This window comes from Pygoscelis adeliae, unplaced genomic scaffold (assembly GCF_000699105.1).
Source record: "Pygoscelis adeliae isolate BGI_AS28 unplaced genomic scaffold, ASM69910v1 Scaffold54, whole genome shotgun sequence".
Lineage (NCBI taxonomy): Eukaryota > Metazoa > Chordata > Aves > Sphenisciformes > Spheniscidae > Pygoscelis > Pygoscelis adeliae.
The window spans coordinates 1523169-1538830 of NW_008824982.1; the positions used below are offsets into that span (position 1 = coordinate 1523169).

Consider the following 15662-nt stretch of genomic DNA (forward strand, 5'->3'; position numbering starts at 1 on the left):
AAGTAAAATTCATCGGTTGAGATGAAGACAGTTTAATAGGACAGAAAAGGAAGGGAAAATAATAGTAATAATAATGATAAAAGAATATACAAAAGAAGCAATGCACGATGCAATTGCTCACCACCTGCCGACCGATGCCCAGCCAGCTCCTGAGCAGCGGTCACCGCCCCCCGGCCAACTCCCCCCAGTTTATGTACTGAGCATGACATCATATGGTATGGAATGTCCCTTTGGCCAGTTTGGGTCAGCTGTCCTGGCTGTGCCCCCTCCCAGCTTCTTGTGCACCTCCAGCCTTCTCAGTCGGTAGAGCACGGGAAGCTGAAAAGTCCTTGACTAGTGTAAGCACTACTTAGCAACAGCTAAAACATCGGTGTGTTATCAACATTATTCTCATACTAAATCCAAAACCCAGCACTGTACCAGCTACTAGGAAGAAAATTATCCCAGCCGAAACCAGGACACGAGGCAAACTGTGCCTGGCAGTGGGGCTTTAGCTGAGGCTCAGTGCCACCATGGCAAACAGGAAGTAACAGCAAGAGCTCAGAAATGGGGCTGATGAGAAAGAAAAGGGGAAGCAAGGAGGCCTAACTACCAAACAAACAGGAAACCTTATACTGCCTTCCTTCCATGAGCATATCACCACAGAGGTCTTACCTTGGAGCAGGAACCTCAAGATGTGGCTGCAGAGCACGCTGCGCCGCTGCCACACACCTCCCTGCAAATAGGGCTTCCAAACGACTTTCACTTTACACAGGGATAAAGTTTTGCATAACTCCTCCGCACCTTCACGATCACTGCTTGAACTTGCAGAAGCTGTCAAAGTCGAGACAGTTGCCAAGAAGTGCCTGGAGGTCCTACGCACACCTGCCCCACAGGCAAGAAAACAAATCTGCTGGACTGACTCCAGGTGCAGATTTAACCACACTACAAAGCACAGAGAAGGAGCTTTTCAGGAAGACCAGTCCTGGTCTTCCGAGTTCACCACGGGTAGGACACAGCCCTAATACTGTCAGTCACACCTAGCTTCTGCAGTGGGACACGAGCAACACGTCCGCTGCACACGCACACATCCAGCCTGCATTCACCTGCAGACGCCTGGAGCTGAGCCCAGGGCAGCTGTCCCGAGCAGGGCATCTGGGCACTGGTACCCCAACGCACACAGTGAGGTTAGGAAAAGACGGGAAGGATCACCACAAGGCAAAATCCAGCCTGCAGAATTAACTTTGTTACGTGCCCCTGCGCACCTGGGCAGTACAGGTGTTCCTGCCGGTGATACTGAAGAGCTGTACAGCTGCATCCTGTCCCTCCAGCCCAGGCTCAGTGGGATCTAGTCCTGGGACTTCTGAGACTGCAGAGAATCCTGTGCTGGAAAATTTTTCATATGGCCAATTTCAGGGAAGGTTTGCATGACAAAATTAAGATAAATTTAAAAAAGACCAACAAACTGTTACAGGAAAATGGTCTTTCCTTTTATCCTTGCTCTTTTTCCACCTCCTAAATGGTTTTCCTTCCCTCCTCATCTCCCAGGCCATAACTTTATTTTTTTTAAAGAAACACCTTTTTCATATTATATCAAAAGTACGCAATTCCTCTTTCAAAGACTATTTTCTAGGAATAGTCTCCCCCAAGGGGGGGGGGCGGGAAGTATCACGGTAAATCAACCAGCAATAGGTATCTAGCAAAATGCAACCAAACTCAGACATAGGCAACCACAGAAAAATCTATTAACACAGCTGTAAATTGCAAATCAACTCCAAAGATAGACAAGCCCCCCTCTTCACTGCATAGATACCTGTTCAGTCTATAACTGAAGCACACATTTGAATGAAGTTCAGTCAACAACTGCAAAAAAAGGTATCTGCAAGATCAGATATTTACAGACCACACAAAAGCAGAAACAGACGAAAAGAATCAACCACTACCACTGGATCTACAAAATCTTTTAAAGATTTTATGGGACTGAGAAAGCAAGCTACCTGGGGTGGAAATACCCTGTTAAAATTCATCTGAGTACAGAGCACATTTTTTACTAGGACAGAAGTGCTGTATCAGATCCATGCCGTTCAAACAGGGACACAGTTCAACATACCTCCACAAAAGGTTCTTCCTGGTCAGGTCTGGCACAGTAAAGAACTCGAAAATTCAAAGGCATTTGTTTCCCTTTCATCGTCTACCAGTTTATTTCGCAGCATCCACTGCACTTCCCCGCTCTAGTGGCAAGAGCTCTCGCCCACAAGCACGACAGACGGCTACTGCCCATGGCACGCTGTGATAAAATTGCTTATATGCTTCTCTACAATCACACTTTCTGTTTCCCCACAAGGGAGAGTGAAACTTTCACAGTAGTCATGCCCAAATTTGGACTTTCAGTAGAGATTTCCTATTTGGCAGACCTACTTTAAATTTGTAAAGCTTGAATATATTACAAATAAAAGAGACACACCTTTAAGAAGCTGTTTCCAGCTAATTCTTCTCCCAATACATTTTTAAATAAAACAGTGAGAGAAAAGCTCCCAGTGTGGCCAGATCCTTCCCACCTCTGTTCTTTGGATCACTGGCCCTCCTCCTTCATTTTGGTTTTACGAAAATGGCATGCAAATAACAACTGAACAGTGAAATCTAGTGCAATATATGACTGCACTCAGCTCTGAGCAAAACAAGGAATGAAGACTTTTTTTTTTTTTTGCATCTTGCAATTCACAAAGCACCAACATTAAGAAATTACAAAACTGTAAAAATAAAAGCTATTTGGGATTAGAGGTGATGTTGCTACATTTCAAATGACAAGCCCCACTCCCGAGCTCCGCTTTTGAACAGGACAATATACTCTGAAGATAGAAATACTTTAAAAAAAAAAAAAAAAGAGGGCAGTAGAATTTTCAAAACAAGTTTATGTTTAAGACAAAGAATCAGATCACTTTTTAAATCGCCATCAAGATATCTCCCACTTAGGGATTTACCCATTTTTTAATTTAACCCATATCCTTAGCACAGCAACTGCTTCAGCATTCAGAAATATCATTAAAAAATGTGTGCGAGCTTATTTCCCTTAGAAACTAGGCTTTGTATGCACAAGAGAGACAGATAACAAACACAGGCCTGCCAAGTAGTTAAAACAGATTGCAAAAGCCCCCATATGAAAAAGCCAAAGTCCCAGTCTAAAACCTATCCGTCTTACAACCAATATTTAAACAGTATTGCTGCGTGCACCTGAGAAGCAATGGTATACCATCACATACCAATCCATTTCAACCAGCACACAGCAGTCTGTTGGTGTTTACATGTACATATACATTTTGGAGGTTTTATTTGTAGCATGTAAGCACACCACGAATTTAGCAATGCTGACAACATACACCTGTATAGTTTTGCAAAAGGCCAACATCACATAACCAAAATATTTACACAACTTCTGCTTGTTGCACACCACAGAGCTCCCAGTTGTTTGCCTGCTCTTTCTAGGGAGAGAAGAAAGGAGGACTGAAGGAATATGAGTACATTTGTAAGACAGGTACAAGCCTTGAGGAGACTTCTGTATGAAGCAGCAAGCATTATAAAGAAACACCATAAAAATCATCAAAAGAGCAAGTGCTGAGATTCTTAACAGGGGATGCACACTTGATACGCACATGCTTCATACAATGGCAGAAAGCACTCACCTCCCAGCTTTTAGTAGTGGGCTCACTGAAGAAGTTGTCTATCATGTCAAGCTCCTCCTTTTCTACCACGACAAAGCCTTGCTCTTTGGCGTCTTTCCCATATATTTCTGGTGACCACTGAACAAAAAACGTGTACAAGTGATCCACCCTGTAAACAGAAGAGGAGGAGACAACCGTTGTGCAGTGGTCCATGAACACAGCATTGTCATGTAGTACTGAGGTTTTGCCCAATGACAAAGAAGGGACAACCATAAATAGGACACCTGAGTACTTCCATCCTCGCATACCACACAAGGCTCCTTCCACCTCGCAGCCTGAAGCATTTCAAGGTTTCTCTGCTTTCCGTCCCCACAATATTTTTTTTCCTCCCTTTGCTATACACACAGCCAAAGCATCATGGAAAAACTAAGTAGCTTGTCCAGTCCCACACGATTCATATTAAGACGACGAGTTGTTTGGTGTTAGATCATACTCACAAAAGTTAAGTTTGTAAAAAAAACCCTCACTTTAACTATTTAGTTTGACCTCCTGCATAAACCAAGCCATAAGATATCACCAGTAAAGTCTACACTACATTTCTAGCTGCCCTCTAAAAGTTAGAGACTAACAACAAAACAAGTCTTCATTCTGTTAGCATAATGAAAATAAGCCGTTACTGACAGCTTTGCTAATGATGTAGTACCAGGAGTGTATGCACTTCCATAAGTGTCATCAGCTCTCAAACACTGTCTTTAAAGAGATGTTCTTTGACAACATCCATAACAAACAGTGAAACAATTCCTGAAGAAGGTATTTATGTAGTATATTAAAGTTAAAATGAACACATTCAATTTCAAACAGGAATATGATAGTGGATCTACTGTACAAGAAGTTGAATTGCCAAGAAAAAAAAAAAATCAAACCCTAATTAAAGATGGCAGATAGAAAGATAGTAAGTACTTATGACATTGGATCTTTCTCCAGTTATTCACCAGGAAGTTTTGTCTGGCAATTACTTCATCAATACAAACCAAGAAAAATAGAGAAATTTAGACATTTTCCCCCATTATTTCAAGTTACTTGGATTTATATGTATATGCACAAATAATCTTAAAACACCATTTCAGCACTGTTGGATTCTGTTCAGGGTCACTAGTATAATTCCAGAGATTTTTCCAATCAAGTCAACATTTTTTGTTCTGTACTCCTACGAATGAGGGCTAGAGTCTGATGTCAGTTATAACTGCATAAACTGACAGCCCTGAAATTGTTGCCTGCTCATGACAGCTACACTAATTCACAGTCAAAGTGAGATATTTGGAGGGGTTTGACCCACTTAGGCCTCAAGAAATTTGGATCCAATTTCCACTACCCTCAGAAATAACAAAGGATTGACTTTGCTTCATCATGGAAACGTCCTCTTAACCATGAAAAAGGAACAAATTAGCATTGCCATCGTTTTTTTTCTCTTCTCCTTTGCTCATTCACAAACACTTCTGTGGTGTATGGCTAACATGTTCTAGCAGAATTTAAATTTTTGTTATCAAATAAGAACTGTACCCGTGAAACATTTTTAATATTGTCCTAGGTATTTGCCCATGCTATCCCACACACCCTGCCACTCATAACTATCCAGCCTTGGGGCAGATCTTTGGATGATATTCTTAAATTGCTTATTAACCTTAGACAAAACTGAAACAATATTCCCAAGAAATACCGATAGAAGTATCTTAACTACCCAAGGATGTTCAAGATACTGAAAAGTTACTGTAATGAAGGAGGAAACATCACAGAAGAAAGCAGCAATGCTGCCATTCTGTATTTCCTCCATAAAAAGCCTCTCAGAGGAAGAACTATAATTGCTAATTGTCTCCACAAAGTGGTACCCAAAGTACAGTAATGGCTTCAGTACAAAGCTCAAATACCAGATGAAGTTCAAGGTCCCAGGCAAAACATCACTAATCACTGCACACCACAGCAAACTGCAAAAACCAACACATGCTTTTTTAGTCAAGTTCTGCCAGATTTTAGGATTGATACTGAAATGTGGTCTGGAGGTGACTGTCTCTCTGTTGACCATATGGAGAGTCTAGGGCCATTTTTCTCCTAATTTACTGAAGATTTTTTTTTCAGGATGTTGTGGTTTAACCTCAGCCAGCAACTGAGCAACACACAACCACTCACTCACTCCCCTGCCCTGGTGGTATGGGGGAGAGAATCAGAAGAGTAAAAGTGAGAAAACTCGTGGGTTCAGATAAGAACAGTTTAATAATTGAAATAAAATAGTAATAATAATAATAAATGAATATACAAAGCAAGTGATGCACAATGCAATTGCTCACCACCCGCCGACCGATGCCCAGCCAGTCCCTGAGCAGCGGCCCCCCTGGTCAGCTTTCCCCAGTTTATGTACTGAGCATGACATCGCGTGGTATGGAATGTCCCTTTGGCCAGTTTGGGTCAGCTGTCCTGGCTGTGCCCCCTCCCAGCTTCTTGTGCCCCTCCAGCCTTCTCAGTCGGTAGAGCGTGGGAAGCTGAGAAGCCCTTGACTAGTGTAAGCACTGCTTAGCAACAGCTAAAACATCCGTGTGTTAGCAACATTGTTCTCATCCTAAACCCAAAACCCAGCACTGTACCAGCTACTAGGAAGAAAATTAACTCTATCCCAGTCGAAACCAGGACAAATATATACAACCAAATACAGTTTTAGTACAATTGTCCTAAATTTGTGAACACTCAACACTAGTTCCTGAGGCATCGGCAGCCTCCCTTCATCAAGAACAAGTAAGGTAACTAATGTTGATATCAAAGTAGAAATTTTAGCTGCTGTTTGTTCCTCCGCAGCAACACACACACGAGATCAAGGCAGTACTGTACAAACAATCAGTCTTTGGGATCGTTCTTGCCAATAATTGCCTGGAAAAGGCTAAAAGAGGGTCACATTCCTATTGCCAAGGATTCCCCCCTTCTTTGTGAGACACCACATAATTGCTTACAAGTTTGCATAGATCTAAAACCAGTGAACTATGGAAGGCCCTTCTAAAAGCTCTATCATCTCATTTTAGTCAAGACCTTTTCTTCTAACTGCAGAAGTTTTCTGACATCAATAGGTGCCACTCAGCATGCCCCATTCCTCTTCACTTGTGCACAGAGGCTTCAGAAAGAGCAGTATGATCATCTCTTTGCTAACTAGTGTGAGTTTTAACTGAAAGAGATATTTAACTTGAGCACTGTATTTTATGTGCAGTAGTCCTAGTCTGGAAAGCTAGCTACTTAATTCCTACAAATCCCTATGAAAGAACAATAAAACTAGCGGTTGCTGCTGTCTGGCCAAGATCAGTTTGAAAGCATGTTCATGCAGGTGGGTGGAAGAGAGCAGCATACTCTCATCTTAGAATCACAGAACATGCTTAGGTTGTAAGGCACCTCTGGAGATCACCTAGGCCAACTTCTGTCTATAGCAGAGCTAACTTCCAAGTTAGAGGAGGTTGCACAGTCTTGTCCATTTGCAGTTGTGAAAATCTCCAACAGAGATTCCACAACCTCTCCATGCAACCTGTTCCATATATAACCAGTCTCATGTTGTTTTTCTCTTCTATCTAATCACAATTTCCTCCAACGCATGCAGCATGTGATCTGAGAAGGGTCTGGTGCCATCCTACTTTTTTTTTTTCTTTCTCTCTTCCCCCACCCCGCCCCCCACCTTTTTTAACCACATATCCAAAAGGAAGAGGGAAATAACCACCACCCAAGCTGTTGGCTATGCTCTTCCTTACGCAGGCCAGCAAGAAGTGAAGCCTTCATTACTGCAAAGACCCACTGCTGACTTAGGTTGAGTTTGCTCTCAACTTCCCCAGCTCCTTTTCTGCAGAGCTGCTCCCCAGGCCACCCATCCCCAGACTGTTCCACTGCAGGGGCTGCTCCATCCCAGGTGCACAACTTCGCATTTGCCTTCTCTGAACTTCCTGACATTTCTGTCAGCCCATTCCTCTGTGTTGAGGTCCCTCTGAACAGCAGCCCTGCCCTCCAATATATGAAAACTTCTCAAATTTGGCATCATCCCCCAAAATGACAAAAGTGTATTCTGTCCCAGTGTTCATGTCGCTGATGAAAGCATTAAACAGTACCAGTCCCCAAGGAATACCACTTGCACCTGGCTGCCACTCAGAGTAGCTATGAACCCTTTGAGCCCAATGGTCCAGTCAGTTTTTCATGCACCTGGTAGTCTACCTGTCCAGGTCACATCTCTCCAATTTGGCTACAAGGATACTATGGAAGATTGTGTTGAAAGCCTTAATAAGGTCATAATTGTTGTAAAACAACAATCCCTTGCTCTCCCCTTTTTCACAGAGCTAGCCATCTCAAACAGAAAAGTTATCTGGCTGGCAGAAAAACAATTTGCCCTTGGTAAATCTATGCTAGCTGTTCCTGATCACTTCTTGCCCTCCATGTGCTTGGAAATGGTGTCCATAAGGACGTGCTTCATAACCTTCCCAGGGACCGACGTGAAGCTGACTGCCCTGTGCTCTCACAGATCCCCCTCGTTTTTTCTGAAGATGGTTGCAGTATTTGTTTTTCCAATTATTAAGGACCTCTCCCAATGATCATAACCTTTTAAAGGATGATAGAAAGCAGCCTTGCAATAACATCAACCAGCCTCCTCAGTACACTCAGAGTATTTCCTGTCAGGCCCCACGGACCTGTATATGCTCAGTTTAAGTAGTCCATAACTGTTTTCCTCTACCATGGACAGATGCTAAATAAATCCAGACACTCCAGATTTAAGAAGCAGCAGCATAAAATAAGAAATAGGTGACTGTAGAAGTGACGTCATTCGGAAAGGGGATGCAGAGCATCCCTTCTCTGTTAATAAAATTATAACATTATGCAATGGTGGTATTTCCAAGCTACCAAATTGAAAAAATTTGAGACAATTTTTAAATTGAAAAACCACTGCTTGAGGAATACTCTTACAGCCAACTTGACAGCTGTAAGGAAATTTATCCTAGAACTCAATAGTTGTTTTGGTGATCACATGCTTATGAGTGTCATGCACTAACAGAGAAACATAATAAAACATAAAATACTTGGAAAGGAACAACTTCACAAACCTGAAGTTAATCACCCCAGAAAGAAATTCAAAAGGGAAAGATGGTAACATGAAACTTTTTTTTTTTTAAAGAAAAACAACCTAGGAGACACAAATCAAAAATGAAAGATGGAACATTGATTAAAGAGGGACCCCCACCCAGCTGTAGCCAGATTAAAAGCAAAGTGAATATGCTTACAAAGACCTTCATAGTAACACACACACACGGGGCACAAAACAAATGTAAAAAGAAAAGTTTATAGTGAAGGATATAAATTCAGTAGAAAACTGATTTTGGAGAGTACAAAACATGACATAAAGATCGTGACAGCAAAGTGATAAAATCAGTGTAAGACAAAAGCTTCATGGAGTATTTATACCACTGCATTGCTTCGTAAACTGGGCACAATCAGCTGTGTGTGTGAATGCATCCAAACAGAAGAGCGCACACTGAAGAACAGTGAGCAGAGGCTGTGCTTGCAGGACAGTACTTTACCCTTGGCAGAAGGACCCTAGAGACCTGGGATAACAGCTCTGAATTTTGGAGCAAGAGCTCCGCACCAGCACACTGATGACAACACTTGGTGCAATCCTTGAACGTACCAAGAAAGTAACATTCAGCAGAAGGAATGAGATTGTGTTTAGTTTGGTGTTCGACACTTTGGTGACCACTGCTGGAATACTCTGCCCATCTCTGGTGCACCATTCCCAAGTCACGCTCAAGTGTTGCAGCTTAGAGATGCAAAACCAACTACCGTACAGCAAGAGGCAAAAAGAGTTATTTAGCTTACAGGAGCAATACCTTGTGATAGCCTACATTAAGAGGAACTGAATCCTGGTAATACAGATACAACCACAACCAGGGACCAGAAGCCAGAAAAATTAAAGTAGGTATATAGTGCACTGAAAAAGAGCAAAGGCAATTATCAATAAAACACACCAGACAACTTGTCAAGTTACAGCTGATTGTTGAGCTGTAAATTATCTTTCTTCTAAAAGATATACTCTAATCTAGGAGGTCCCAAACTGACATCATCACCACCACCACCATTTCTGTTGATATGGCAACAATATCTGACTTCTTTGAGGGCAGAGGCAAACCAGTTTTCCATAAATGAATGTCTTCAAGTCAGTCACAGGTGGGAGGGGGGCTACTTCCAAATTTGTCTGTTTGGGTAGTGGGAGAGCGTTTCTGCATCCTGTGACACATGTACAAAGGCTCTAAGTCCAACCACAGCTCCTGGCCTAGAAACAGGAATTAATTCAGAGGAGTCCTACGACTTTGTTATAAACATGCCTGACTAGATGATAATCCTTCATGAATCTTATGAGGGCTAAGGTATCGTAAGCCCTCATATGCTTATACAGGCTTATATAAACTTATATGAGCCCTCATTATAAGATATTAAGCTATAGATACAAACAGGTTTTCATAGGTTTTATTTGTATAGTTTGATATCTTATTTATCAGGAGCCTAGGAGTACTCTATTTGTAGAAGGCTAATTCAAAAGGAGTCTAGATCTAAGCTTTATGCTACCTATTCCATTCCATTAACAAGGGCATGGAAGAGTGATCCTTCAGCATCAGAACCATCTTAACCATTGTCCCTTTAGGCAAAGCCCTGTGTAACTGCATGGAAGCATCATGTAGGTATTGACTCCAGCTACTTCTGCTGCAAGTTCTTCCAGATCTCAGCTTCAAACCTATTAACTACAGGGTGTTATGCACTAGATACTAACAGGAGTCACAACCAGGCAACATTCTTGCTCTACAAAAGGAAACCCCACAGAAACAGTAACAAAAATCAAACCAAAAAACTCACCCAACTTCCCAAACCAAACCAAACTTATCAATGGGGCAGGAAGCTAAGACTGAAAAACAGAAGCAAAGCTCAAGCCCTGTTACTTTTCCTCCATGAAAATCTGCCTGCTCTCAAAAAAGAAACTTCCAAAAAAGCAGAGGCTCTCTCAGCAGCATGATCTCAGTGCAATGTCTTTTACATCAACATCAATGCAAATTACACATTCATAAACCAAACTTGTCTGCCAAATTTATATTATAGATAATCAGTGAGATTTACTTCTTGACTGAGGAACTAGTCAATGCTAAAATGAGGAAATTATTTGTTAGGACACATGTTTATAAACAAAGAAATTCTGCATTACTATCTCCACCCCAGTGCAAGGCATTTTCCTCTGCAAGACCTTGAGGAAATCTGTGACATAATTACTGACCTACTACTACTCAAAATTCACTAGGGTAGAAAATCTGCATACCATTTAAACATAAATCCATGTAGTAAGAGCACGTAAGACTTACCCTCTAATACTGTAAGCTATACCCATTGCAAGACTTCTCAGCAAAAGAATCAATCTCTCTATTAGTGTCCAAAAACATGGGTGCCTCTCTGCTCAGCCGAACCCGACAAGAAGCTGCCCTAGACCGAGTAATCTGTAGTAATCTGTATATAAGGCAACTCAAGATGTCCATCTCCCCTGTTACGTGTCAAGCCGAGCACCACTGTGATCAAGCGGGCAGTGCAAAGCAGCCCTGTAGTCACTGATTAACTCAGCTGGGCTGTGCGGGTCACGGGGCGACGCACGCCAGGACACTCTCGGCACCCGGGAAGCCACGTAGGAAGAGAGAAAACCTACAGCAGCCACAAAAGGCAAGCAAGACTTAAGACTTATTGACAGCCTTTATAAAGAATATCAGCCTAACAGTCTTCTCTCTGTATTAATCATGTTTCCAGAGGCTTCCATAAAAAAAAAAAAGGAAAAAAGAAGGAAAAAAATAAATTTAAAAAGGTAAGTATGTCTTCCCTCCCCCCCCGCCCCGAGTCCAGCCTTCGTGCAGCCTGCTAAGGCCAGGAAAGCAGCAGCAGCCTGAAGATGGATGAGCAGTTCTACTGGGGGCGGCGGGCTACAGGCCCCAGGCTGAAAATGGAGCCATTTTCACAATTGATGACAGAAGCTGTTTTAACAGCAAACAATAAGAGACCATGGAAAAATGTAATTAAATGCAAATGAGAGGAAGATTTAACTTACACAGTGACTACAGACATGCACACCAATTTCTTCACAATCTCAGTCCAGGTTTGGTTTGTTTGTTTGTTTTTAATTACTACAAAACATTAGGATGCTGCACAAGCTAATGTGCACTGGACAGAGAGTGTTTTATTTATGCTGCTTTATGGCCAATGAGATGAGTGGTATTCTTGATATTTTCATACATGAATATAAATTGCGTTCCAAATGTTTTTAAACTCAGTAAATTATTTTAATACATTGTGTCAAAAATACATTCCAAAGCCATCCCAAACGACCTACTGTCCATGGCACTCAAGATGCAACACTGACAATTATATGCTATGCAATACTAGTGCAAGAATGTCACCAGCGGGTAGGAAGTGATGCATTTTGCTTTGGGAAGGCATCCGAGAGTTTGGAGAAAACACTGACTTGTTAGGCAAAGACTTGTCTTGCATTAATACGAACGAGTGGGTCTCGCATTTAGTTTTAAGTTCTACATGATCTTTTATGCACCTCTGCGGTATTAAAACAGGCATGCATGAACAGCACCAAAATGACCCAATCTTATACTACATTCACCACTAATTTTGATTAAGATCTGAACAGCAGCCCCGACAGCAAAGATCTGACCTGTCAGCCAGCACAGCCAAGTGCTGCTGCAACAGCTCACTGCAGAAATTACTTTTTCCTCATTCTAAAAACTTAAGTATAAACCAGTTGTCAACACTTCAGTTTATACATGGATTAGGTCCCCTCACTAATCAGAAAATTTCTGCTCATAAAATGACAAGTAAAAGAAGCTGTTTTCCAAGTTTGTGGTAAGAAGCTTAATAGATTTACCTGTTGCACAGAGCAATGATCAGAGACGACCTCAGTTCAGCTCAGCAGCTTTATTCAACATTAGATACACTATCCCCAAAGCAATAACTGACCTTGTGTTATATTACAGCATCACTCCAACTCCTTGAAGTATTTACTCACACTTTAACCTAGAATTTTCTGAACATGCCCTTTTGCAATCCCTGAGGAGCCAAGGGGTTTCAGCAAAAAGCATTCAAACCAAAAGCTAACTTCAGCTACATTCCCGATGGCCACATTCCAGCTGGATTAAACCTCTCCCCCTCCTCCCCCGGTCAGCAACTTCCACACTACAGGTCTGCTCAAAACACTCATTTCTAAAATACAAGAAACAAACACTTAAATCAACACAGATGCTACAAATTTGAAAATAAAATTAAATATTCTGAAAAATTATTTAAAAAAAAGAAAAAAAATTGACTGCATCTTACAGAAACACCTTTGAGCTTGATCACAAGTTCAGATTCTTCCTTCCTGGTATCTAATTCACCAGAAGTGTGATCACTGATTTCCCTATTTTGGTTCACCAACAGACTGGAGAGTTGCTCTAGCTGCTTTCTAGCAAGGACCAGGGATTTGATTCCTCAGAGCCAGTGAAAATTCTTGGGTGATTTATGTGGAAAATTACAGGCTTCCACTTTTCTTTTTTTTTTGCTATAGTACTATTTATGCATACATACATACCTACAGGCACATACAAAATTTAAATGGATTTTATCACAAAGGAAGGAACTTTTTTTATGGGCCTGAAGGCAGAAATAGCCACACCCATTCCGTTAGGAGTGTCTCCCTTTTCCACATCATACCCCTTCGCTCATGTGAAATACCTATTTTTTAGCACTGGCACCTTAGTGGATTCCTTGCCTCTCTTGCCACTGCTCCCCTTTTCCTCACTTCCTAGACTACGGCCGAAACCCAGATCATCCCCCAGTGCTTTTATCACGTTAGTTGCACGTATATCCCTCTTTTCATCTTCCAGGTGGCACCTGATCCCTTCTTCCTTCCCACTGGGAGCCATATTAGGCCAGCAACAAACAGTTCTTTATCTCTCTGGCATGCAATGAAACGAGGGCACCCCTCTCCTCATCTCAGCATCCTTGCTGCATTTCACACCTTGGACCACGCAGGGAAAGTCAGATTCAACTCTAGAAAGCACTACACATTTAAAGAAAAAAAAAAAAAAACCAACAAAACATGTTTTCATGCTATGCACTGCAGCTTACCTTTCCCGAGGAACAGCAAACCAGTACTCTGGTTGCTTTATCTTTTTACTGTACTGTTGAGACATGGTGGTGCCCTGAGACGCAAAGGACTTTCTCATGGGCTTGCCTACTTTAATGCACAGAAACATTGGAGGAGTCTTGCTCTTCTCCTCTTTTGAAGGAAGCATATCTGAATGAGAGATGAAAGAAATGAGCTTCTTACAGGAAAGTCCAAACACTGCAGCTGATAAAACACTGTCATAAATATTAATAATCTCACACAAAGGAATACTCAGAGGCACCGTACACAGAATTAAACCTGACACGTCATTCAATAGCAAAACTGGTTTAATAAATCCTTGTTCATCCTAAACTGTGGCCATTTATTCACATTTTGTCACAGCCTGTATCGCCCTCAGCTGTAGAGCTACGTGCAGAACAGCCCTGTAAAACCAATCAGTGAGATGATCAGGATGCAAACTGCAACATGAAGCAGGCAAGTCAAGGGGACAGTGTTTGACTGGGTCCAGGAAACCCATCCAGTCGAAGGGTAACCCTGCACACACGCGTGCGCGCACCCACCCCCAATCAGTTCCTCAACTCTGACAGTCAGATAGACATACAAACACCTTTTGTCTGCACAAGACAGGGTCAAGCATAAGAGCAGTTTAAGTTCGTTACATTGCTAGTGCGACAAAAAAATTGCTTATTAAACTATAGCCTCAATCACACTGAAGTTGCCTCATTCATTTTAGGAGTATACATACAGCTTTTTTTTCCTCCTCTCCCAATGAGAACGATCACCAAATACAACTAGTGAGATATAAACCCTTCCAAAAGAAAGGAAAAATCATTTTAAGAACAACTGCTTTTAAAATAAAGACTTCCACTCTTAGCATCCCTGATGTGAATCAAGGGTATGTCTACTGGTTCATTGAACTACCAAGAAAGGAGCATCAGCGTTCCAGGATGGACTAGTGCTTAGAGGCACCGGGCTGTAGTAGAAATAGTAATATGTGTACACGCTATCTAAACTGAGATTTCATTTTGTTATATGCTTTCCAGTAACTGCCTGAATTTTATTTATAATAACCCAATGACCAATCAGGTCAAAATGATCTGTCATTAAGACTCTACATATATTCCTATTTATCACTTCTTTAATGGTTTCCATAGCATGAAAGACCCTAGACAGATGTAAATAGTGTCAAGAATACTTTGGTATCCCTCTTTACAGCAATGCAGTACTACTTTGGATACTATGAGAAATACACTGACAGACTTCACTGAAGCAACAGAAATTACCAATACAGACTGACAGTTCCTAGCCATGAAGTGTCCCTGTCAATACAACTGGATGACATTTCACTGTCCTTCTTAAAGCCAGTAAACAGACGTGAAGATTATGTAAACAGTGATCACTGAATATGGAAAGAGCACACAAGCTACTTATCAAACTAGAAGCTTAGGGAATTTGAAGGTATTTTTTTCTTCTAAATAGCAGGTAATATAAAAATGTAATATACAAGAGTAAAAAAAAAAAAAGAGACCAGGTATTATAGAAAAGAGAAAATTTAGAGCAGAAGGCTATCAATTCAAAGGTTACCGTCATAATGCTGTCCAAGTCTCAGAGGAAACAAGGATAACCAGAGACCTACCTTCAATTGGCACTTGAATTTTCTGCAGCAGCCACAGTCTGATTTCTGATTGATTGTCTAACTGTGTTTCTTGACAGGTCTTGTCTATAGCTGGTACTAATGAAGAGTCCACAGACTCTTTCAGATCCTTTTCCTCTGCTGCTGCTGAGCTGATTTCTAATGATGTTGCTTTCCTTTCAACACA

The 15662-nt window shown here is 41.5% G+C and overlaps 1 protein-coding gene across 1 annotated transcript in view; it reads right to left on the reverse strand.

Moving 5' to 3' along the window:
• The window catches only part of NCOA7 (nuclear receptor coactivator 7), a 102821-nt gene that overhangs the window by 10786 nt on the left and 76373 nt on the right, over positions 1-15662 (reverse strand). The window contains 4 exon segments of the mRNA XM_009325638.1: positions 3660-3807; positions 13842-14010; positions 15479-15615; positions 15617-15662. The exon segment at positions 15617-15662 is cut by the window's right edge and continues 875 nt beyond it. Coding sequence (XP_009323913.1) covers positions 3660-3807; positions 13842-14010; positions 15479-15615; positions 15617-15662 — 500 coding nt within the window.